This window comes from Bos taurus, chromosome 8 (genome assembly GCF_002263795.3).
Source record: "Bos taurus isolate L1 Dominette 01449 registration number 42190680 breed Hereford chromosome 8, ARS-UCD2.0, whole genome shotgun sequence".
NCBI classification, from domain to species: domain Eukaryota; kingdom Metazoa; phylum Chordata; class Mammalia; order Artiodactyla; family Bovidae; genus Bos; species Bos taurus.
Window position 1 is genome coordinate 8,497,080 of NC_037335.1, and position 25,407 is coordinate 8,522,486.

The window sequence follows — 25,407 nt, forward strand, 5'->3', positions numbered from 1 at the left end:
TTTTGACATTTAAGTGTAAAGGAGCACCATTGCAGGCTTTAAAAAAATATTCCAACTGTCTTATCATCAGGTGTGAAGATCTCATTTCACCCCGTTTCGATTCTTTCAGGTTTCCTGATTTTCTCACATTATTACCCTTTCAGAGAAGTTTCCTCATCTTCCATTCCTCGGCTTATTATCCATTCTATATGTTTTCATTAAAAAACAAAGTCAAAATATAATATCGTCTGTTTTATCCTTCTTGATTGGGGTATGCAAATAAATTTTTGAAGCAAGTGAAGCTAGCTACCTATGTAACACTTCAGTGTTTTTTATTTAACTGGTGTATTTTTCAACCTGCATTTCCTTTCCCTTGTACCTTTACTATGAGTTAAAAAACTCAGTGTTTTGAGCTCTGGTTATAACACAGTGCTCCCTTGTTGGGCTCTGTGTGACTTTTGCCCTTGAACTGAGAGAGGCTCTACATCTCCATGATTCTTAAGTTCTTGTGTTGGTTTTTTACAGTTTTACTTGCTTCCCATGTGGGCTTCTTGGTGTTGTAAGTGAGTCTGGCTGTAGGGGTCATGTTCTTCTCTCCAAATCGCTACACTGATTGAAGGGAACACCTGAAAGTCCTCATTATTAGAAAAACAGCTAAAATGATCATAAGTAAAGTGCTGTTCTCTGAAAGAATCAGGTCATCCTTTCATGACTTTGTTACATCAGCTTGGCTACTGGAATCTTTTTATCCTTGGTTCTTGGAGTATTGTGGCCAGTTGAAGACTAGTGAGTACAGAAACCAAATCCAGGCAGATGTCATATATTTCCTATTCTGTTCAATGATTTGATGTCCTTTTCTCTAAGAGAAGTTCATCAACAGTGTTTGCTTTGAGTTGACCATGATTGAGAATGGAGACCAGTAACTTTCAAACTCATTTTTAATATACATATTGTATTCAAAACTGGCCATAATTTTATAACATTTATAAACTAGTCAACCAGGACCATTAACTAATGACTATTTCAATACCACTTCCATCTTCACAGTTTCATCTCCTTTAAGTTCCTTTCCTTTGGTCTCTGACTCTTAATTCTTCTCCGTGTTTTGTTTTCCAGATCAAATCCAGAGCAAGGCCTGTAACAGTCCTGGTTTCCACATTTGCTTAAGTGAACTTTGCTAAAGGATAAGCATTTCTGATACAAGAACCCGTCACCAAAACTTTAGAAACACTTGCACTTTCATTGGTACATTCTCTTATTAGCTTGACAGCTTCCCTTTGATTTTTAGCTTCATTTTTCATCTCCGTGTGTTCATGTTTTGACATCCTGTTTTAGAATTGTGATCTTGCATGTCCGTCCCCCCGCTTTCTAATCCCTCCAGCATTCTTTTTAGTTGAGTTGTTGTAAAAGTGATTGTCATTTGCATTTCTTTTAGGGTGTCTGTTCCATTTCAGAAGCTAGCTTAGGGGTGGGTGGCCAGTACGTATTTTGATCCCAGTACAACTCCTTTTTCTGAAATAGAAGCTGCCACCCTGAATGTTCTCTGCAGTGTGGAACGGGTTACACTGAGGACTAAGCTCAGAACAGACCTCAGGCCTCCTGAGGGTTGCCCACGTCTCCCCTCAGTGGCCAGCTTTATCCTCCACTATTCCGGTTCATTGTCTGCGTTTCCATCTGGGAGGCTTCATTTTGCTCATGAGTAGGCTTCCTCTGGGATCATCTGTCTGGGCTCTATGGACTAAGCAGCTAGAACCAGGAAGCTTTCTTTATTTCCAGCTCAGGCAGAGGGGTGAGAGCAATGCAGAGCCTGCCCTCCAGGTGGGAACAGGTCACGCCGACTGGACTTAGGAGTCTGGTACGGCAGCCTCAGAGACTGGTTTGGGCACCTGGTTTTGCATTACATTGCAGGGTGTTTTTTTTTTTTTTTTAATTTCATGGAGTCACTGAGCAATATCATATTTGAATGCCCCAGCGGTAGCCAGTGAACTGGAACCCTTCTGGGTCACGACAGTGCTGTGCCAAGTCAGGTTGCTGCAGGAAGCCAAGAAGATAACTGAATCCGTGACAGTGGAACTCAGCCTTCCAACTCAAAACAGATTCCTGTGTCTAAGCCAGAGCCTCACTCCCCCGGAGCTTCCAGACTTTATATATACATCTACCATGAAGTTGACAAATGGGACTAGATTTGGTTGGCTGCTCACACAGTATTGTCGGTAGAAGTGGAAATTCCATAGAAGTGAGTTTTAAATTAGTTGGTTTGTGGGTTTGAAATTAAGTTAAAGAGTTTAGTGTTTTTAATAAGAATCAAGGGTCCTTTGGATACCAGTTTGCCAGAAGCCATTTAATTTCCTACTTATTACTTATCCTTTTATTTAAAATGATAACACTATTACAGTGAAAAAAACAAACAGAAAAAGTCTGAAATCTTTTCACCCTAATGCAGCAATTTTAATTTGTATTTATAAAAAAATTTCATACATTCAATTAATTACTGAGCTTGTATGTGTCAATACAGAATGTTCTCTTTCCTGTGCACAGGTGGGGTTTTGGAGCTATGTATCTTAGCAGCATATTTTTATTCTGCATTTTGTAACCCTCATTGAGTATAACTCCTGTCTCCTTGAAGTAACAGAATTTTACTGTTTACTAAGGGAACCCAGAGGCCCAGAAATTATACCTTGAAAGTGTACCAGTAGTAGAGCTAGCTTGAGAATTTAGTTTTCCTCTCCACCTGCATGCTCAGGCTTGTTTGTCCCATTAAGAGGAAGTCAGGGGTTCTGGTTCACTTGTTTAATTTTTAAGTTTAATTAATTGTATTTAGTGATTAAACAGTGTGACCCTGATGCTGGAAAAGATTGAAGGCAAAAGGAGAAGGGGGCAGCAGAGGATGAGATGGTTGGAGGGCATCACTGACTCAATGGACATGAGTTTGAGCAAACTCTGGGAGATGGTGAGGGACAGGGAGGCCCAGCCTGCTACAGTCCATGGAGCTGCAAGGAGACAGGCAAGACTTGGCAACTGAAAAACAGCAAAAGTCAGTGAAAGGGAAAGAGAAAGTTGGTCATTTACAAAATTGTTTATTTATTTCCCAAACCCAGTTTTATAGTTTATATTTGTGCTTCTTATTCTAGAATGTATTACTGAAGGCATCATGTATTTCTAGGGAAGGATCTCTCATCTCGGAGCCAAACAGATCTTGACTGCATTTTTGGAAAAAGACAGAAGAGGACCCCTGAGGTATGAAACCACCTACGATTGATACGTTGTGTCTCAACACTGATTTTCAACTGTGTATAGAGCTATTTATGTTTATTACTAACAGTACTTTCCAGACAAAGTTACCAAAAAAAAAACTTTTAGAGGCTTCACACAAAGGCTAAATGTGATCCTCTTAGTAATGATTGATAGATGATAATAACAGTTGATAGATTACAAGGAGCCTTAAAAACAGTGTGTATTATCTGGGTTTTTTTTCCTCCTGGTGTGTGGACTAGACTAACCTCAGGGAAGAATACCCTTTGCCAAAAGCCTGAGCCAGAGGCGTGTTGTTTAGAGAAACAGAGCAGGAATGCTGGGGCACACTCTCGATCCTCTATGTGGTTTAGGAGTATTTTCTGTAGTGATAAGGCTGAAACAGGAAACAAGCTGGATAGCGGAAGGAAACTGGGAATGTGGGGGAGGGAAAAATTGAGAGAAGGAAAAAAAAAAAAAAAGGAGTATCAGGAAGTTCAACCAGATAGGAACTAATGGAAATAGTTTTTTAGTGTCTCCCATTTCTTGCTGATTGTGAAATCTGAAAACTAACTTCCAAGCAGACTTTTCTTTTTTGGTTGGTTAAATTTTAAAAAAAAGAATTATTGATTGATTAGTTGATTGATTTCACATGAGATCTTTAGTTGCAGCATGTGGGAGCTAGTTCCCTGACCAGGGATGGAAACCCGGGCCCCTGCATTGGAAGCCCAGAGTCTTAGCCACTGGACAACCACGGAAGTCCCTGGTTGGTTGGTTGTTTCTCATTAGTTTTGAATTTTCATGTTCTTTTTTGTGAATTGGGTTGAGTTTTGTAAGTGGTTTGCTAGATGTGCACTCTTGAATTTGAATTTCGCTTCCTCCTACATGTCTCTGTCACTCTGCCTCCCTCTTCTCACCTGGACCTGGCATCACCATTCATGAATTGAGTTGCTTTCCCAGCCTAGAGTTTGCTAAGGTCATTTTACAAGGAAGCACCTTTTGGTTAGCAGTAAAATTAAACTAAGCCCACAAACAAGCTCATTATCACATTTTAGGTCTGTATTTTTTTGCCAGCAGTGATGACTTCAGTAATTTTTATCAGCGTGTTGACCATTGATTTTGAATCAAGATTCACAATACTCTCTCTGAGCTGGGACATTTGACCAAAGCCAGATAGATCAAATTTTGTGAAGATGTGTAAAATCTCATTGAATCTTTGAAAAGAACTCATCTGAATGAGAATTAACTTAGAGGCTGGGAACATGTAAACTGACCACAAGTTTGACCTAAGTCAAAATAAGAAATGCAGTATGGTAACTGTCCTGAGTTCAGGCTTGGGGTGCTTTAAGAGCAGCTGGAAGCAACAGATGTTGGGGGTGTTTTCTGCACTGGTGACTGTATTTGAACTGGGTGCTGTGTTTTATAAGAATGTGTTCAGAGCGTGGCACTTGGGCCGAAGTGATCTGGAAAGCAAGTTTTGCACGGGGAATTAGCAGATGAGCAGTTAGGAAATTCTGCCTGGACTACAGAGAGACCCTGACTTTGAAGGTGTGAATGGTTTCAGGGGTCCTCTAGGAAAGGAACAGATTGGTTTGGTAAACTTCAGAGGACAGACTGGAACTGGTGGATGAAATTCATAGAAAGATTCCTCCTCAGAGAAAGGAAACAGCGTGGGCTGGCAGAGCGGGCCAGCCGTGCAGGATGTACTGCGTGGCCAGCTTCCTGGAGGCCGTCTTGTAATAGGGGAGCGTGAACGCCGTGCATGTGAGCACTTCCGGGTCGAAGGTTCTCTGATTCTGGAGGAAAGCGAACACATGAAATACTCACATTTGAAACGGTACTTGACTTGAAGGTTTACATTTTCCTAGACTACAAAGGAGAGACCGTTACTGCGATTGCTCTTCCTTATCTTCAGGTATGTGGGCAATTTTGACTTTATCTACTTATGTCCTTTTTCCAGGAGATGAGTCTGAATTGTTTGATGTGTTTAAATAAGAAATCAAATAATGTTGAGGTGAAATAGCAGGTTTCCCTCCCAGGGGCCTGAAGTCCTGCGTGACGACACCTCCCAGCTCTCACACACTCATGGTCACTGCCATCCTCGGCTGGTTCTCCCTGCAGCTCTGCCCTTGTCGCTCTGGCCTCCAGTTCCTCCAGTACTTCAGGAGGGCTCCTGCCTTGACTCTCAGCACTTGGTGGCTCCTCTGCATGGAGTGCTTGTCCCCAACTCACATTTTTGTGCAAATGTCGCCTCAGCTGGCCTTCCTTGACACCCTAATTTATAGCAGAAAATACAAACAATAGCAACAAAAATCCCTGATACTCTTGTCCCCTCTCCTTTGCTTTATTTTTCTCCATAGCAGTTGTCACTATCTGAGGTACTAAATAGTTTGCTTGTACCGTCTGTCTTTCCTTAGTAGACTGGAACCTCCTAGAGGGCAGGAGTTTTGTACTCCATACCACCTAGAACCAGGCCTGCCATGGAGTAGGTTCTCAACGAAGGTTTTGTTGAATTGAACTCAGCTGTTGATATATACTTTAATCCTTGGGGGAACAACACAGACTAGGGCATCGTTAACACGACTACTGGAGAAGTTAGAAACAGCTGCAGAGAAAATTGATGCGCCCAAACCTAGAACCAAAGGGCAGGAGTCCCTGAATAGACAAAGCACAAAAAAGAATATGTACCGTGAGTAACAGCTCTTCCCAGGCCTCACACTCAAATGCCAGTGGATCCAGGCACGTGACTGGAAATGTGTGCGTAGTCTGACTTTAAGATGACAGGGAACCAGGGAAACTCATAGCCTGGTCTGAAAGTGTGCAAGATTCACAAAATAATAACCATGATGATGGAGTCAGTGATCTCACCGGACGCAGACTGCTAGTTTGTAATCCTTCACTTACCATCAAGTGAGAAAGCTGGGCAGTGTTATGTACGCAAGAGTGGAATTGCATAGCGGAGACTAGCTGCTTGGACTGTCTTGTTGAGTGTTTTGGCAGTATATACTGAGCGTGTCTAAGATGTGCTTCCTGTCTCCTGGATATGTGAATACTCATATCTGTCTTCTGTAGGAGCTTGTATTCCTCTGATACTCCAAGTTCTCCTTCTCCACGCTTTGCCTGTCAAGGGCACAGAGAAGGGTAAGAAGCTTAGAGCACGTGTAGCACAGTGGGTAGCTGCCTCTCTTCAGGTGTATAAATAGTGCCTTCAATCAGGTTCCTCGCTGGCCGTGTCTAATTCAGAGTGCGGGTGAAACCGTTCCAAGTGAGGAAGAAGCATTGCAGAGCGGGATTTTCTATTGAGCACAGCTTTTGATAAAAGCAAGAAGAGCTAGGTATTGACTTTTTGGTGCCTGTTCTATCAGTGGTCTGGTAATCAACAGAGGATAAATTATTGCTCTTCAGAAGCAGGAAAGGATCCCCCTGGCTTGAAGGCATTTCCACCCTTCTTTTCTTTGTTTTTTCTCTTTATTGGTAGAGGATCTTTCCCCCAGCCATTTGCTCCTTGGGGGTTTTGTTAAGGACTGAAGGGAAACTGAAGGGAGCTCTTTTGATTTATCTTCTATCCTTTCCTTTTGGTCACTCCACGGGGCTAAAATAGCCGAGTTGGCTTTAATATGTTGCCATTAGAGACCAAACATTAGCTGGAATAAACCATCATGCCTCACAATGAAAAATGTCCCCTGATTGGCTAATTAATCAGTCAAAGGGGAATGACATGGCTCTCGGCTTGAGGGACTCTGCTGGAGAGAAACAGGCTGTTGATAAATGGTTTTCCAACAAATTCATATATCAAAGAAACTTAGTCATTTTTTAACTATAGTTTGTGTGACTGCAGTTTTTTCCAACTTTTCCTTTTCTGCTGCTCTTGCTGTTTAGGCTGTGTTTTCTGTTGTTGTTGATAGAAAAATATAGGATTTTAGATACGAGAAAATAAATGCTTTCTCCTTACTCGTGTCTGTTAGTCTGATTGCTTTTGATTGCCTAGGCTTATCAGGAGGTGAAAGACAATCAGATAGCTGTCTCCAAAATAATTGATGGATTATAAATTTTCCTGCCTTCTTTCAAAGTTAAGAGCTCCAGATTTGGGTCCACACTGTCTGAATTTGAATCCTGGTTCCATAGTAATATATGCACATAGATTTAAAAAATTAAGCTGCACTGAACAGCACAAAAAACAACATTCCTCCGTCATACCCCCTCGCCTCTTTATCTCCTATGCCTGTTTCTTACAGCACCTTCATTTTTCACGTGGTATCTTATACGGTATTTATCTTTACATTTAAAGCACAGATCTTACATTGACTTTCTTCATGTGTTAGTTCCTGACGTTATCTGGATTTTTATTTTGGTAGGTTAGAATTTAGGCCTTTTACCACTCAAAATACTGATGCATTATTCTTATTATTTATTATAGTGTTATTTTAGTGTTTGGTGTTTATATTTTTATGACTAAATAGTGTTCCCTGCTAAGCCAAGTAGTGTACTCTAACACGTTTGTGATGTTTTCTGGTGGGGGATCGAGGTGTAACTGTAATTTTCCCCATACTCTCTACTAGGCACAGCGTACAACACTTTCTGCTGTGTCATTCATGTCTGATGGTCTGTCAGCTCGGTGTTTTCCCCAGGACACCGCCCTCCTCAGGCCCTCCCGGCCCGTTCACTCTGGACTGGCTGTTGGATTTGCCTTGTTCCTATCCCTGTCGATGGTCCGCTCCACCTGGCTCCTGTTACCTGCTCTGGCCTGCATCCCGTGTCTGTCTCCTCACTCATCTTCCAGCAGCTTTTTAAGAAGGCCTGCAGTTCTGAAAATCTCTATCAGAATGTCATGGCAGATTGTGTGGGTATAGAATTCTGGACTGAATTTGCTTTCAGAATTTAGATGGTGTTGCTCTACTGTCTTCTGATATCCACTGGTACTCTTCTTATTTCTCTCCATGACACATATTTATTTTCTTTATTTTGTCTTCAAGAGTTTTTAGAATCTTCTTATCCTTGGATTTCGAAAATCTTGTGGAAATGTCAATTGTTGCATATTTTTATTCATCAGACACTTGCTAGGCCTCCCAGTGTGAAGATTCATATTATTCTGTCAGTTCTGAAAAATTACTTTTTATTCTTTGTTTTTTTTTTTTTTTTCTCTTTTGTTTTATCTGGAATCATTAGGTAAGTGGTGGACATCGGGTTGTTCCTCAGATTTTTCTTATCTTTTGTCTCCTATTTTGTTCTTCTTTTGGGGAGATTTTCTTGATTTTTATCTTCCAATTTTTCTATTAAAATTTTGAGTTTTGCTCTCATATTTTTAATTTCCCTGAGCTATTTTTCATCACCTGATTGTCCTTTTTTATTTATTTATCTTTATCTTTAAATAGCATCTTGTTCTTATTTCATGGATTCCGTACATACTCCCTTGTCTCTGAATGCATGATGTTATGAGATGTACAGGTTGTTTTTCTGTCTTTGTCCCCCGGGCTCCTTTTTTCTCTTAGTTTTGCCTTGTTTCTTTCGTGTTGGAGGAGTTCCCGACTGTCTGATGTTCCTTTGCTCAGTGGTCTAAGAGTTAGTCAGTGAGCAGCAGATTGAGAGCTGTTTGCCTAGGCAGCACTTCTCAGCGGCTGAGTTGTGCTGTGGAGTGGTCATGGCGAGTTGGCATTTTCCTTAGGGAACCCCCAGAGGTCAGAATTCTTGCAGGTCTTTTCTTCGGTGGGTTCAGCTTCTCCAGAAAGGCGCTCTTGCCCCAGGGGAACGTGGGGCAGGAGGTCACTGCGCCATGCTCTGTCTTCTCCGTGGCTGTCTCACCCTGCCCTCCAGCTGCGGCCTGGCGGAGCTTTTGTGTAGCTGAGCCACTCAAGCTCAGTCTCCCTGAAAGAGTAAGCCTGGTGTCTCCTCACACATTTTTATTTTAAGGGGAAAAAATGTCTGTTCCTCATTCTGTAAGTGGATAGGGACATTCAGCTAATAGTTACTAAAGGAAAGAAGGTTAGAAACTGAGAGAAAGCCCTTTTGCATCAAAAGAAAACCTTTGTTCAAAATTTAACAACCCTTTTCTTCATTTATCAGTTCCAAATTGTAAGCTGTTCTATCTCAAAAGATTTGGGTAGAGGTGTTGTTTTCATATCCTGGCCCCAGCATTTTTCCAATTCTAAAACAAAAAACCAAAAGCTTGCTTTATTTGCTACTCAGATTTTCTTCCTCATATGAAGTGTCTTTAAACAGGGTTGGTCTAGAAATAATCTGAACTACAGGTTGTCCCTGGCCTCTCCTGTGGACTTCCTCTTCCTGCTCCCCATCCTCTTGAGTATCTCCCACTCCTACCTTCAGAACATGAATCTGGTAAGACTGAAAAGCCCCCACTTCGAAGTGAAGGAGTTTGTGTATTTTTTGTTACTCTTCTCTCCCTCGGCTCTAATGAAAAGTGAAAATGAAAGTTGCTCAGTGTGTCCGACTCTTTGCAACCCCATGGACTGTAATTCTCTAGTCCAGAATACTGGAGTGGGTAGCCTTTCCCTTCTCCAGGGGATCTTCCAAACCCAGGGATCGAACCCAGGTCTCCCGCATTACTCAGTTGGTAAAGAACCCGCCTGCAATGCGGGAGACCCCGGTTGGATTCCTGGGTTGGGAAGATCCCCTGGAGAAGGGATAGGCTACCCACTCCAGTATTCTTGTGCTTCCCTCGTGGCTCTGCTGGTAAATAATCGGCTCTAATATTCACCTTTGTTATGAATTTTAGCACAACTCATTCGCCGAGCTCCTCGGTTGTCTACAGTGTGTCGTGGAAATGTGCAGTTCCCAACTCAGCCCGTAGCGGTGTGTGAGTAGATGGCAGAAAGCACTCTGAGCGGTCAGAAGTACACTGTTGTTGCTGTGAGCCCGGCGCGGAAGACTCTTAGGCTGAGTCCTGGGGCTGGCCAGCCGCCTCTTGTGTGTTCTCCTTGCACATGTGGGAGGTCGTGGGTCATGTGTCTGCCCCTGGCTCCGGTTTCCTCTCCGGCAGAAAGAATGCACGGCGTTCTGCTGGAAGACAGGGGCCTCGCCTGCTGCAGGCGTGCCTTTCTCAGAATTATAATCGCTCTGTTGGGAAAGATGCGTGGACACTAGTCATGCTGAAGTGGAAAGGGTCATGAACTCAGTGACAAGAGTGTCTCCTCTTTAGTCTCAGGTCACTCTTATGACCCCAAGCCAAGCTTTTAACTTCTCTGGTCCTGAGTTTTAGATGGAGGCATTGGCGGGGTCACTCCGGGTGAGAACGACTATGAGTAGATGAAACAGGTACCCCAAGTTATAGGGGGCAAACCTAAGAGCACGAAGCATCTCTTTCATCATTGTGGATCTTATTTACCCTGCATAGTTGGATCATGAACTTGAGGATAATATTTGATTTGTTTCTTTCCTTTAACCTTCATATCCTGTCAGACATCACCAACTCTGTTGATTTTGTATGTTTAACATAGCTATTGCATTATTCCTGGTTTTCCATGTTTACTGATGTCCTGATCATTATTGTCCCTGAATTTCTCTCGGAACTGGAGAAATTCTCCCTGACCCCAGTTTTTCTTTTCAGAGTGTCCTGTTATCATCTGTTCTTTCAAAATCTCTCTCTTGTAGTATTAGTGTCTTCTCAGTCATCGCCTACATCCCCCCCACACACACACTCACTCACTGACTCCCTTTGACCAGCGCACCAGACCCTCCACCAGCTCGCCCTGCTCTCTGTTCCTGGTGCAAATGCCTGCTTCTCCGAGCTGCAGAGCACCACGCCCCCCACCAAGGACGGTCCCCTACAGCCCCGGGCGGCTTCTGTCCTCACGTCTCCGTGTCCCCACCTCACTGCCTCCACCTTCATTGCCCTGGCCTGGTCTGCTCTGCCTGTCCGAGTCCTTCCCGTGCAGCTCTAGTCCTGCTTCCTGCCATCGAGGAAGGAAGAGGGGACACACAGTTGCTCAGTTGAGCAAGCACTGGACTTAGAGTCCTGGCTCGTTCATGTGTTCTGCAGATTTTGACTAAATGCCTCTTTGCTGGGCACTAGTGATGCAGCCGTGGCAGAGCAGACAGGGAGTCCTGCCCTCGGGGGCCTGCGTCACAGCTGCACCTTCAGGAAGGGATTCCTCGCCGCGGCCTCTCTCTTCACCAACCTCTGCAGTTGTTTGAATTTGCTCTCCCCATGTGCTGCCTTAGCAAGTTAGCTCTTCATTTTCCTTTGCATCATGTCTGTCTCACTTCTCCCTTTAATTTTTTTTTTTAACTTTAAGATTTTTTTTTCATGCAGCCACATGGACCATTTTTGAAGTCTGTATTAAATTTGTTACAATATTGTTTCTGGGTTTGTTTTTTTTTTTACGTTTTGGTTTCTTGGCCATGAGTCCCGTGGAGTCTCAGCTCCCCAGCCAGGGATAGAACCTGCACCTTTGCCCTGGAAGGCGATCTCACCCACTGGACCACTGGGAGAGTCCCTGTCTTCTCATTCACCCATCAGACTGTGGCCACGGCTTCTGTTCATTCATAGGCCCTAGCCCACTGTCTCTAATAGTTGCTTACTAAGAAACTAGATAACTGTGAGTTAGTTGGTATAATTAAATGCTTAGATAGATTGAACTTTTTTTTTTTAATACTCATGGGAATCCAAATGTATTGTTTTAGTTACAGGTTAATTTTCCTGTTTCTTAATCGATAACTGTACCTAAGAATTGTTAAGCTTCTGGTTACTGCTTTAAAAATTACATTAGCAAAAAAAAATTAATAAAATTACATTAGCAAAGAACAAAAGAATGAAGTAATGATGTGGCAAAACCTTGCTAGTCATTGACAGAAATATTGGGAGTTCATCAATTTTGTATATATCTGAAAGTTTTCATAATATAAAATCTGTCAAAGAACCCGTTAGTTGTAATATTCTTTAATGTTTATTTCACTCTGCTCAAGGAATGGTTGAATTATTTCCTCGGTAGGTCACAATGTCATGGTCATTCTTCAAGTGCAAAGTCGTTAGTGCCTGGTTTATTTTTGTCATAATGTGTCCTAGTTTGCTCCTCCCTTAAATCCTTTCAATAAGTCTTCTTGTCATCTGTGTTAATATTAATAGAAATCAAGGATGGAAGCCAGAGGAGAGAGGGAATAATGGTGGATGAAGGATGCATGCCACCAGAGAATAGATATTTTGATTCTTTCACAGAACGTTATTTGCCTGTTCTCTGAGCACTTCCTTCCCCAGTACCTAGAGTTCGGCCATGGTCCTTACTTACAGTTCATCATCCTGATGGCGTGGCACAGAGATGAGGTGTAGAGACAGCAGAGTCCTTGGTTTCTCCTGGGTCCACTCTCCTCTGTCTGTTCGTGCCTGCTTGGGATATCTAGATCTGGGAATGACAAGCAGGAAGAAAGATATAGGAGTACAGGGTAACTCATAGGTTTTTGTCATCATTTGGCTTCTGGCAAAGAGACTTTAGTCCCAGAATGGGAACAAGTTCGAAAAATGGTGGTTTTATCATCAGACTTAGGAGTGGAATGCAAAGCTTTTCCAGGCCTACAGTATCCAGATTTGATTAGTGATCCACAAGTGCGGGAGACCCTGGCTCAATTCCTGGGTCGGGAAAATCCACTGGAGAAGGGATAGGCTACCCACTCCAAGATTCTTGGGCTTCACTTGTGGCTCAGCTGGTAAAGATTCCACCTGGAATGCAGGAGACCTGGATTCAATCCCTGGGTTGGGAAGATCCCCTGGAGAAGGGAAAGGCTACCCACTCCAGTATTCTGGCCTGGAAAATTCCATGCTCTGTATAGTCCATAGGGTTGCAAAGAGTTGGACACAACTGAGCAACTTTCACTTTCATTTTCCACGAGTGAAAGTTGTTTTCATAGTGAAGTTTACCCTTGTATGTGCAGTGAAAAATTCAGAGGGACTTGTCTTTGACTCGTGAGTTACTCACTGCGTGAAGTCTCAGAGGTTTGTCTCACCGGCCAGGGGACTCAGGTGTCATTGGCTCCCTGAGCTTATTCCTGAAGCTGTTCCGTGTGCTCCTGGGGAGGGAGTTCCTCTGATTTATGACTTGTCCCTCTGCTCCCCCATCCCCCAAGCTCTTTATTTGCTCATTTCTCTGACATCTTTGGGTTCCTTTCCTTATCTTCACTGTGCATTTTCAGCTTATTCATAGGACAGAGTCATGACTTGTCAGGCATTTAATACGTCTCTTACTTCCTTTTCATGTTGGAGGGACAGTGTTGTAAGTTGGCTGCATTTCAGTGGCTCCCTTGCAGGATGCAATGTTTTCTTTACCACTCTTACTCTATGACCAGCAGGGTCTCTTGTGGGGCTGTGATGAAATCCACGGTCTGTGATAGAAGTGCTTTTATCTTTTAGGCAAACTTGTTTGGCTGGTATTAGGATTCTTGAGTTACTGATCACAGGTTTATAACATCCAGGATCAGATTAGAAGGACAATGGATGCTGTATTTATTAGAAGGGACTTGGCATAGTTCAGTGAATATTGATTGTTTCAAAAGCCAGAAAACTTAGGTGCAAATCCCCGTTCTTTCACTCAACCCTCTGTGTGACTTTGAGCAGGTTGTAGGGTTTTAGAACAGAAAGGGACCATCTAGTTCTCCCCTTGACTTTCAGAAAAGGAAACTGAAGTCTGTAGAGGTTGGGCTCAACCACAGTCTAGGTAAGAGGATTCCATTCTTCACTTGTGGTTGAGGAACTACACTGTTATCTGGCTACTTAATTGTCCTATGGTTCTGCTTCCTCATCTGGACAGTATGGATAAGATTGTGTGTGTGTGTGTGAGAGAGAGAGAGAGAGCATTTTTGAGACTCATTCAGACAAAAAGCAAATGTAAAGAGTGTCGTTATCTTTCAAATGATTGGCAAGAAGTACAAACAAATAACCTGGATCATATTCATTTTCTTCTACTTTAGCACATGAGAAATTGACTTTGAGGTGCAGTTGTGTGAGTCTTCAGTCTTTATTCCCACCTTACTTCTCTCTCTGTAGGATGAGGCCAGATTAATCCGTGATATTAGAAAGAATTCACTTAAGTTTTTGCGTGTTCTAGCATTCTATTTTTAGTAGCAGTATGTACATGAAATGTATTTGTCTCTATTTTGCTGAGCTTGTGATACTAAAATGTAGCAGACCTCTGCCACGGATCCAGCAGGGCCACTACGTCAGCATAGGCAGAGGGCAGAGAGGAGAGTTGGGCAGATTCATTGCCCACATGCTTGGTTACGTGGGTTCTGCTGAGCGCTCGCCTTGGTAGGTGTGTGACTGGAGGCTCTGGGGGCCAAGGACAAGAGGGTGGTGGCCTTTCTTTTTGAGGCTCGTGTCATCTTAAGAATTTGTACTTTATTCTCAACCATCACGTGTAGATGAACTCCATCCTATTGTTTTAGTTAACCATGACCCAGAGAAATCCAGTTTACTCACAACAGTGCTTACAGTAAAAGAGCCAGAAAGTAATTCCCGTTGACATTGTATAATTGTCGGCACTGTATAGAACTCTGCAGTGACATCCGATCGCGTCAGTGTAGTTTAGTGACAGTGATGTGTGCCAGTCGCTCAAGCGTGTCTGGCTCTTTGCAGTCCATGCACTGCAGCCCGCCAGGCTCCTCTGCCCGGGATTCTCCAGGCAAGAACACTGGAGTGGGCTGCCACGCCCTTCTCCAGGGTGTCTTCCCAACCCAGGGATTGAACCCAGATCTCCTGCATTCCAGGCGGATTCTTTACTGTCTAAGCCACCAGGGAAGCCCAGTTTAGTGACAGGGTCACCCTCACATTGCCACTGTTTACATACATTTCCAGTGTCGAAGCAGCCCTGAAGCTCTAAGGCCCGTGCCAAATAACAGAGTCTTACTAGGTAATGTACCTGCGCCCAGGTACTTTGTGGCAGTGACATTGTCAGTAGAAAATGTAATTTAAATTAAAACTGAGATGAACAGAAATCTTAAAGAACAGAGGTAACAAATGGAAGAACGGTGTGGGGTAGTAGATGAGGTACAGGCTTACTGCAGACCTGGGTCTCAGTCTTAACTCAGCCCTGTGAGTTCTCTGACCTTCAGCAGGAATTTTGCCAGCTTTCCAGGAGGCAGGTGGTGACAGATAGCCCAGCCAAGACTACCCAGACTCCAGTTTGGAACAGGTTCCCTCTTCAGCTTTGTTGGAAGTTACCCTAACTTGGAGGAAAAAAAACCCTACTTTTCCCAGTAACATTTCTAAGATCCATGTTCAAATCCATACTCCTTGAACATTGTCCTCTGACCGCTGTCCGCTGACTTCTCATCTCCCGGCCCCTGTGCGTGCTCAGGTGCGTGCGGACATCTTGTTCTGTTCCCTGTGCCCAAGCTGGGAGTGGCAGAGGGGGACTCCAGACCTCTGTGGGCCGCTTGCCCATTTGGCTTTGGCTCAAGTATTTGTGCTTCTTCCTGCATACTTCGTCTGGGCTAGCCACTCACCTGTGCATTTCAGATCCCATCACAGGTGGACTTCCACAAGCCAGGCAGATGTGGTGGGAATGACCTGGAACGCAGAGTAAGGTGAGTAGCAGAGCCAGACTGGAGAAAAGGAAAGCAAGAGCAGACAGGTCCATTCGTCTCCCCAGCAGCTGCCAGGCTTCTGGGGCCTGAAGGGAACTGTTTATCCTGTGACGTAAAAACAACACTGAAATGCTTCAGGCGTTTCGAAGTCCTGTCAGTTTTACTGAGACTATCTTACATAGATAACGTATTCAAATATAGTTAATAGTATAAAACATAAATACAGGTCTGTCATACATTTATCTAGGCCTACCATTTTCTGAAATTTTTTCTTCTGTCCAAATAGAATAGATTCCAAATGCACTGAAACTTAAAATATGGACAAATAGAAAACCTTTCTCAAATCCTGTAGTTTATTCAAATAAATCTGAAACATCATGCTGCACTTATTTTTCTAAGAAAATAGGAATAGTCCCCATCTCTAATTTCTTTTCTGTAAGTGTTTTTAGGTATAAGCTCTCACTTTCTTACAATACATGTGGATGGAAGGGGCAACTTTTCTTAGAGTAGAAAGTGAGGTGCAGGCAACATATGTAGCTCAGCACAGATAGTCCCTAACCAAACTAACAACTGAGGCGAGGGGAGGGTTTTCTCACTGAGGCAAGCCTTTGTGTGGGGGGGCGGGGGGGGAGGTGATGGTTGTTTTCCTAATATCAAATAATTGTTTCTTGTGCATAATTTGGGAAAACCATTCAGTTCAGTTCAGTTCAGTCGCTCAGTCGTGTCTGTCTCTTCGCGACCCCATGAATCGCAGCACGCCAGGCCTCCCTGTCCATCACCAATTCCCGGAGTTCACTCAAGCTGACACTAGAGGGAGCTACTGAGCAGTGACTTATTTGCAGCCCCCAGACCCGCATCATATTAGTTGCAAAAGCAATTGATGATGATGTGGAAGGGTTTCAGTTTCCAGCAGCTTACTGCCAAAGGACTTCTCCTAAATACCCACCCAGCACAGCTTTTGAATTTCCTGGTTGACTTTTCATAATCAGGAGTCCAGCTGCAAGCTTGAGCTATAATAAGAAATTTTATTTTTTCTCTTTAATAATTTCCATTTTATGGTTTTATTTTATAAATATATATCAACTCAAAGTATACCTTCATATTGACTTTTCCTTTTTGAAGCACCTGCTATTTAAAAGCTGGTAAAAAAATATATATATATATATATACATATATATATGTAGCCACACCAGCTCATTCATCAGTTATGTTTGGGGCAAATGGATGTGGGAAGGCCTGAAAGCCATCTTTAAATAAGGTCTTGGTGCTGACCATTATGCTTCTCTCAGTATTCTAGTCCTACACACATGCACACACTTTAGTGGGCTTTGAAAGCTTTACCCAGATCACACACACTCTAGGAGAAGCTAATCAATATACAGAAACCTACATTTCTCTACACTAGTAATGAGCAATGAGAAAGAGAAATTAAGAAACAGTCCCACTTATAATTGCCTGAATAAGAATAAAATACCTAGGAACTTTATAACAAGAACAAATTTAACCAAGGAAGTGGAAGACATATAGTCTAAAAACGAAAACACTGTTGAAAGAAGCTGAAGACAATGCAAATAAATGGGAAGATATCCTGTGCTCATGAATTGGAAGAATTAATATTGTTAGTCTTCATACCACCCAAAGCAATCTATAGATTGAATGCAACTGCTCTCAAAATACAGAACTGTAACTAGTAATCCTAAAATTTCTGTGTATCTACAAAAGACCTCAAATGGCTAAAACAATCTTAAAAAAAAAAGAATGAAGCTGAAGGTATCATTCTCCCTGATTTCAGCCATACTGCAAAACTGTAGTCCTGTAGTCATCAAAACCAGTATGGTGTTGGCACAAACACAGACACACAGATCAGAGGAACAGAATAGAGCCCAGAAGCAGACCCGGGCTTATATGGTCAATTTATCACAAAGGAGCCAAGATTATATTATACACCGAGGAAACGACAGTCTCATCAATAGTGCTGGGAAGATTGCTCAGCTGTATGCAAAGAATCAAACTGGACTACTTTCTTACACCAGATACAAAAATAAACTCAAAATTGATTAAAGACTTAAATGTAAGACCTAAAGATTAAGTAGAGTAGCAGTTGTTGTCTTAGCTTAATTCATCACTTGTAGTTTTAACACATTTTAGGGTGACAGATTCTTCTGACATTGATGTGTTAATGCAGATTTCTTCTCTCCATCAGAAACTGAAAGGACATTAGTTACTATTGTACCATTTCGTAATTACCAAATAATTATGAATTTCTCTGTGACTGAAAGTATGCTACAAGTTCACTGTTTCTTTAGATTGTTAGAAATTACCAAAAGATGTCTTTGGAGCTTTTTATCATGCTGATGAAGTGCTAGGAATAAAAGTGGATTTCAGATATCTTTGATCCCAGGCGTCTATGATTTAGATTTCTTTTCTGTATCTCTGACTCAGAGCTTCTCTTTTTATTTTTGATAAAATATTTGTGTGCTGATACTCTCAGACTGCAATAATCTACATGACTCAAACTTGTTTTTGTCTTTAGAAAGTTTCTGTTGTTGTTGTGAGTTTTACTGTTGTTGTCATTTGGATAGCAATTATATTGCCTACTATAACCAACCATGGGTTCAAAACTTTCATTGAGATCAGTAGAACTACTATTGACTGGTTCAGACTCTCCCTGGCAGGTCTGAGCTAAATACAGAAGGTCCAGGCTGTTAAACTGACAAGGAGTCGTTCTTGTCAACAGTAATAATAATGCCTTATTTTTTATGGCATTTTTGGGTTAGCGAGTACAGTCTCAATATTGTTTCATTTTACATCATGAGATACTAACTCTGAGAGGTGGGCAGGGCAGGTGTGGAATATGAGGAAGATTCAGAGATTTTATTACTTTGTTGAGGATTCAAACTAGTGTGAGGCCCTGTGCTGTAAAACCGGGATTTTGATTTGAACTCAGGAGCATTCATGCTGTAGTTCAGCCTCCCGGTGCTGCAGACTGACCTAGGGGAGCTGTGCAGAGGGTCAGAGAGACCGGATCAGCCTCAGTTCACACCATGGTGCTGTTTCTCGTGGTTGGTTCTTACTGTCAACATTGGTGTAATGGAGGGATCCCCCCAAAGATGTTCCTCAAACACGAGACGGTGTTAATAGATATTTGAGGGTGGAAGTTGATGATTGTCATGTCACATGTTTGAATACATTTGGGAAACACCTGATGAAAAATATGATTACATAACAAGTTTTTTTTTTTTTTTTTTAACTGCATTCTTAAAATTCTCTATGTGGTAATGAACATGGTATATCTTCAAAGCTTCTGTTACTTATTTGACTGTGGACACCTCTTTTTGAAAAACCACCTGTTTATGCCTCTTCCAGAAAGTTGAGGAACACTGCTCTAGGTCACTAAAAGGAGAAATTACCCATAAAGAAATGTAGCAGAGCAACAGACTTTTATAATCTATCTGAAGTTAATAAGTTAATTTTCTAGGGCTTTCCTATGTCCTATACATTGTATGCTTAGAGGAAAATTTATTACCAGGATAAAACTAAACAAATAGGACAGCAGTGGACGAGGCATGCCTCACTCACTGGCTCTTCTGTATAACAGAGAACTACTGGCCTTTCTTTTCCTGTTCTCTTCTCTGGAGTATGATTTGATGGCCAAGTGGATATCAGAATGGAGGCTGTAATGTAAGTTTGAAAGGTTCTGACTCATCGGATTTCTTACAGATTGTCTTCACTCTGGTGGAAATTAACCAAATCAAAATTCCCGGCAGCTCCGTCTGGCCTGGGGGACCTGCGCCCTCAACCTGCCTGGGGTCCTCTGTCTTCAGATGCGAGCCCTCCTACACAGGCTGCCCAGTCCCTAGATTTTGCATACAGTTCCGTAGAAGTCTTTCTTATCAGTGCAAACAAGCTGCTTTGTGCATTCAGTGGTTATTAGATATGCTTTGCAGCATTAGAAACCTTCCATCTCATTCTTTTCTGAACCCATTTCTCCATCTCTGAGCTCTTTTACCACTTGGCATCCCAAGTCATCAGCTAATTCTCTTCATGCAGTATCTTTACCTTTCTTCTGTGGGGATAATAGTTTTGCTTAAACTGCAACTGGCAATTAAAGGAGTCTTTATTTTATTCACCCATACAAATTCTATGTTCAGTTGAAAGGAAGGGATGGTAGGCAGTATGAAAAGGATTCAAGTAATATTTGTGGATAGGGGCCTTTTTGGTTGTTTTTTATGACTGTCATAATATTTGAAACTCCCTATCATAAACTTGAATTTTAAAAACTGTGGGATCACCTTAAATTTAACTTTACCAATTTAGGTATGCTATGGGAGTCTTGATTTTTTTTTTTTTTTTTTCTTTTTTAAATAAGTAGTGACTATAAAGTGTGTCACGAAGTTACAAGGTAAAGACTTTCTTTCACTTAAGGTGACATTGATTGTTGAAAATTTTTGTTGGCACCTTTAGAAAGAACCCTTTCTACCTCATTGATTATAGCAGCTAAGAAAGACAGCATATGGGAGTGAACCAAGTTCTTTGTAACCAAGTCAGAGGAATTCTGCGAGCTTACTTGGCTGAGGAGGAAGCTTGATAACCCTTAGCGCTGTGGGTCTGGTGATATTTTTTTCCTCTGATATTAGCACTTTACTCCCGTCCAAGTGGTTGTTGTTGCTATTGAGTGCATTAATCTTAGACTTTTTCACTTTTAAAATCAAGAAACTTGAATTTTCTGATTCTCTAAATGAATGCCCACTTTCTTTCTTTTTTTTTTTTTTTAATTTTTTATTCCTTTATTTCTCATGTGTTCCCCATCCTGAACCCTCCTCCCTCCTCCCTCCCCATACCATCCCTCTGGGTCGTCCCAGTGCACCAGCCCCAAGCATCCAGCATCGTGCATTGAACCTGGACTGGCATCTCGTTTCATACATGACATTTCACATGTCTCAATGCCATTCTCCCAAATCTTCCCACCCTCTCCCTCTCCCACAGAGTCCATAAGCCTGTTCTATACATCAGTGTCTCTTTTGCTGTCTCGTATACAGGGTTATCGTTACCATCTTTCTAAATTCCATATATATGCGTTAGTATACTGTACTGGTGTTTTTCCTTCTGGCTTACTTCACTCTGTATAATAGGTTCCAGTTTCATCCACCTCATTAGAACTGATTCAAATGTATTCTTTTTAATGGCTGAGTAATACTCCATTGTGTATATGTACCACAGCTTTCTTATCCATTCATCTGCTGATGGACATCTAGGTTGCTTCCATGTCCTGGCTATTATAAACAGTGCTGCGATGAACATTGGGGTACATGTGTCTCTTTCCCTTCTGGTTTCCTCAGTGTGTAGGCCCAGCAGTGGGATTGCTGGATCATAAGGCAATTCTATTTCCAGTTTTTTAAGGAATCTCCACACTGTTCTCCATAGTGGCTGTACTAGTTTGCATTCCCACCAACAGTGTAAGAGGGTTCCCTTTTCTCCACACCCTCTCCAGCATTTATTATTTGTAGACTTTTGGATCGCAGCCATTCTGACTGGTGTGAAATGGTATCTCATAGTGGTTTTGATTTGCATTTGATCTGCATTTCTCTTTCTAAGTGGGCAGAACATGGACCCTCTGTAAATATTTGGAAATGCGTGGTGTGCTTTTTCTGACTTCCACCTCCTTTATCACTGTTTCTCTTCTACAGTGATGTTAAAGTGCCTGTTCTGACACACGCAAGGAAGCTTGCCCTGAATAAATACAATAAATAAATGGTCTTTCTCTTCCTGGGAAGAATTCAGAGCACTTTTTGTTTTTGATATCACAACACAAAAAATGCCATCTTAAAAATACTGGTGCAGTTGGATTTTAGTTTTAAATTCTAAAAGTCTAATTTGAAGGCATACATTATTTTCCCACTCATTTTAAAACTAATAATAGGGACTTCCCTGATGGTCCAGTTGTTACGACTCTGTACTTCCACTGCAGGGGGCACAAATTCAATCCCTGGTCAGGAGCTAAGATCCCACATGTAGCACAGCTGAACCAAAGCAAAAGTAATAACAGGCAAAAGGCTTGGTGCTTTTTACTTCGCCATATTGCTTCAGCCTTCAGCAGATACATAACAAAGCTACTTCTTGTGGGAAAACAAAAGTTCCTTTTCTTCTTGGTTAAAAGAGGTGTATGTGTGAATGTTTACAGAAGCTATATATTGGTAATTACACATTTTAATTGGTGACAAATTACCAGTCAGTGAGCATTGGTAACTTGGGTTCTTGTGAGACCGTTCCTAGAAATACCCCCTCACGGTTCCGTTGCATTCTTGTTTCTGAACGGAAAAGTCAGTGAAGAGAGTTATTATATTAATTGACAAACAACTGCTAGGCCACTAGCAAATCCCTTTTTTAACAGTTTACATTTGTTCAAATTCCTAAATCTTTGGATGTAGTTTCCTTGTACAAAAGCTATGCTGGTCAGCATAGCTTTCACACACCCTGTTTGAGTTATCTTGCTTCTTGTTTGAATATGTTAATGGATACTCATTGCGATAATATTTGTTTTAAGTTTGTCTTAAGTCAGATCCCCACGGGTAATAAGGAAGACACTGAAATGACTCCTGTTACCATGATTTGTTATAACAACATTCATTACCTGTATTCATGTTGCTGCTTTTTGACAGAGGTCCCTGAGGCTAAATGACGCGTAAACTTACTCTACTTTTATTTTGAAGATAGACTCCTTTATGTTTGGTTATTAAAACTAATGACCTTTCACCATAAAAGTTAAAGCAAGTGCCTACGTTCCGGTGGATCTCTGAGTTCCTCCCTTAGGGTTAGCCCATTAGAGGGTTAGCCCATTAGAGGCTCTTGAGTGGGAAAATAATCACCTAGCACAAGACATTTGAACAGACCAGGCTCAGGAACATAAGTCTTGGCTCAGAAAACTCTTGTGTCATAAATAATCATTTGGCTTGACAATTTTTACAGACTGGCTAATGGAGGATTATATAGACACTTGCTCGTTGAAATAGTTTAGGGAATGCAAGCAAGAGTGGATACACATTTGAGAGCAGGAACTACACAAGCTTATACTTCTAGAAACTCCTCAAGGCAGATCTCCACCTCTAGCAAAGTCTTCGCCTGCAGTAGGCACGCCGCAGATGGTGCGAGGGTTGGAGGTGTGCGTGCATGCGTGCACTGAGAGCCACAGCCAGGGCAGTGTGACTGGGGAAGAAGACAGTGTGGAATGGGACTAGGAGTGCATGGGGAGGGCCAGCGTCCACCTGGGCATGGAAGGTGCCTGCCTGGGGAGGAGGTGGGCAGTGACCTGGGATAGCCTGTCAGATGGGAGTCTCAGTGAAAAGGGGTTTATTTTGTTCAGTTGTACATACGATATATTATAACTATATGTAATTGAGAGTCCCTTGGACTGCAAGGAGATCCAACCAGTCCATCCTAAAGGAGATCAGTCTTGGGTATTCATTGGAAGGACTGATGTTGAAACTGAAACCCCAATACTTTGGCCACCTGATGTGAAGAACTGACTCATTGGAAAATACCCTGATGCTGGGAGGGATTGGGGGCAGGAGGAGAAGGGGACGACAGAGGATGAAATGGCTGGATGGCATCACTGACTCGATGGATGTGAGTCTGAGTGAACTCCGGGAGTTGGTGATGGACAGAGAGGCCAGGTGTGCTGCGGTTCATGGAGTCGCAGAGTCGGACACGACTGAGCGACTGAACTGAACTGAATATACCTTACGACGTAAGTAATATCACAGATTGTAACCACATCGTATATACGTGTGATATCTGTATACACACGTGCATACAATGTAGAATGCCGTTTGTTGCTAATCTGAGTCATGCACACTGTGGGCCGTGCATCACACATTAGAGTGATCCTGTCCTGTCCTTTGTTCGTGCTCAGTTGCTCCAGTTGTGTCTGACTCTTTGTGACCATAGCCCGCCAGGCTCACCTGTCCATCGGATGCTCCAGGCAAGAATACTGGGATGGGTTGCCATGTCCTCCTCCAGGGGATCTTCCTGACACAGGAATCGAACCCACATCTCCTGCATCTCCTGCATTTCAGGCAGGTTCTTTACCCATTGAGCCACCCTGGAAGCCCACCTGAAAGCACTTAATTAGTGCTTTTTCCCTATTATGTTCACCTGTTGATAAACTGTTAGTCTGAAAGACCTAAAAATATCACGAAACTGCATGAGTCCCTTGTTTGCATATGGCATGCCTTTTGCAAATCCCTCCTAAATCCATTCTAAGACTGTCTTACTGTGAATCTGCTTTACTTCCTTCATTAATCATGAGCAACTCCTGAGTCTGCCATGTGCCGGGCGCTCTTCAGTGCAGGCATACTGGAGACAGGCATCCAGGGAACCTTGTGCAGACACGCGCCGGGAACTCTGCATGCACTTGGAGCAACTGAGGGATCTGAAGCACAGAAAGAGCATGATCATTTCTGCAATTTAGAAAGATCCCTTGGCTGCAGGAGATAGGAAAGAAGAGTGAAGGCCGGAGGGGGCAAGACTAAACAGACCCCTCGGTGGAGAGGCTGTTGTTCCAGAAGGGCCTGGAAAGCCTGGGCCAAGCTAGAGAAAGGAGCAGGTTTGAGTGATACCAGAGGGCAGGGTAGATGCCCCAGGACTTGGGGTCTGACTCGGCTAGGCAGCTGCACGAGTGGACGGTAGTGTGGTTCCCGGGGATGAGGAGTACCGAGCTGGGAGCCGATCTGGGCTACTGATCAGCGCAGCAGTGAAGTACTAGCTCAGCACGTGTGCCTGTCGCTCGGGCCTTCCCTGCTGTCACACTTTTTTCTTTGTTCCCACTCACTACGCATTCACTTGCCTCTCATTTCCTTGCTGTTACTATTGTTTTTTCTCACCCTTCACCTGATGGCATGATGTCCTTTTTCTGTGGACCCATCTGCCAAAGCCTCTCTTCCCTTGAGCCATGTCTTCCTGCTAACCCTCCTTCCTTGTCACTGGGCTCCTTTCTCCTGTCACTTCATGTGATTGAAGGCATTCTCCCTTGGGTCTCACCAGAGTCCCTTGTGTCCACCAGACACAAGCTGGTGGGTTTGAGGGGGAGAGGCCTTGGAGACGCATAGGGACTTCCCCTGGAGGTGCAGGGATGCGGGAAGGAGCTGGGCGAGTGGCAGAGGGAACTCAGAAAATGCCTCCTGGGGTTATTAGTTCAGAGTCAAGGTTACACCTGCCACTTGGGATGACAGCAGTCTGCCCTAAGTGTGATTATCCTGGAGGAAAGAGCACTCTGCCCTAAGCTTGTGGGTTTTTTTTTTTCCCCTGTTTGTGTGTGTGTAAATTTCAAATGATCTCTTTATTATAAAAGCAGTAAATATTCACTGTAGAAAAACTACTGCCTATAGGTATGGATTTAGAAGAAGAAAAAAGGCATGATCCAGGGACTTCCCTGGTGGTCTGGTAGTTAAGACTCTGCACCTTCACTGCAGAGGGTGTAGGTTCGATCCCTGGTCAGGGAACTAAGATCCGCCATGTTCCGTGGCCAAAAAAAAGACTTTCTCATTAAATTGAGGGTAAGGGAAAAAGGAAGAAAGCCATCATCCAAACACCCAGAGATAACCCTAATTAAACGTCAGAGTGTGGAGGAGTGTAGGCATGCTGGAGATGGTGTCTGCCACCTCCTGGCATCTCAAA

At 42.8% G+C, this 25,407-nt stretch overlaps 1 protein-coding gene across 1 annotated transcript in view; it reads left to right on the forward strand.

Moving 5' to 3' along the window:
* Nucleotides 1-25,407, forward strand: part of PINX1 (PIN2 (TERF1) interacting telomerase inhibitor 1) — a 65,821-nt gene that overhangs the window by 20,528 nt on the left and 19,886 nt on the right. The window contains 1 exon segment of the mRNA NM_001034553.2: nucleotides 3,143-3,216. Coding sequence (NP_001029725.1) covers nucleotides 3,143-3,216 — 74 coding nt within the window.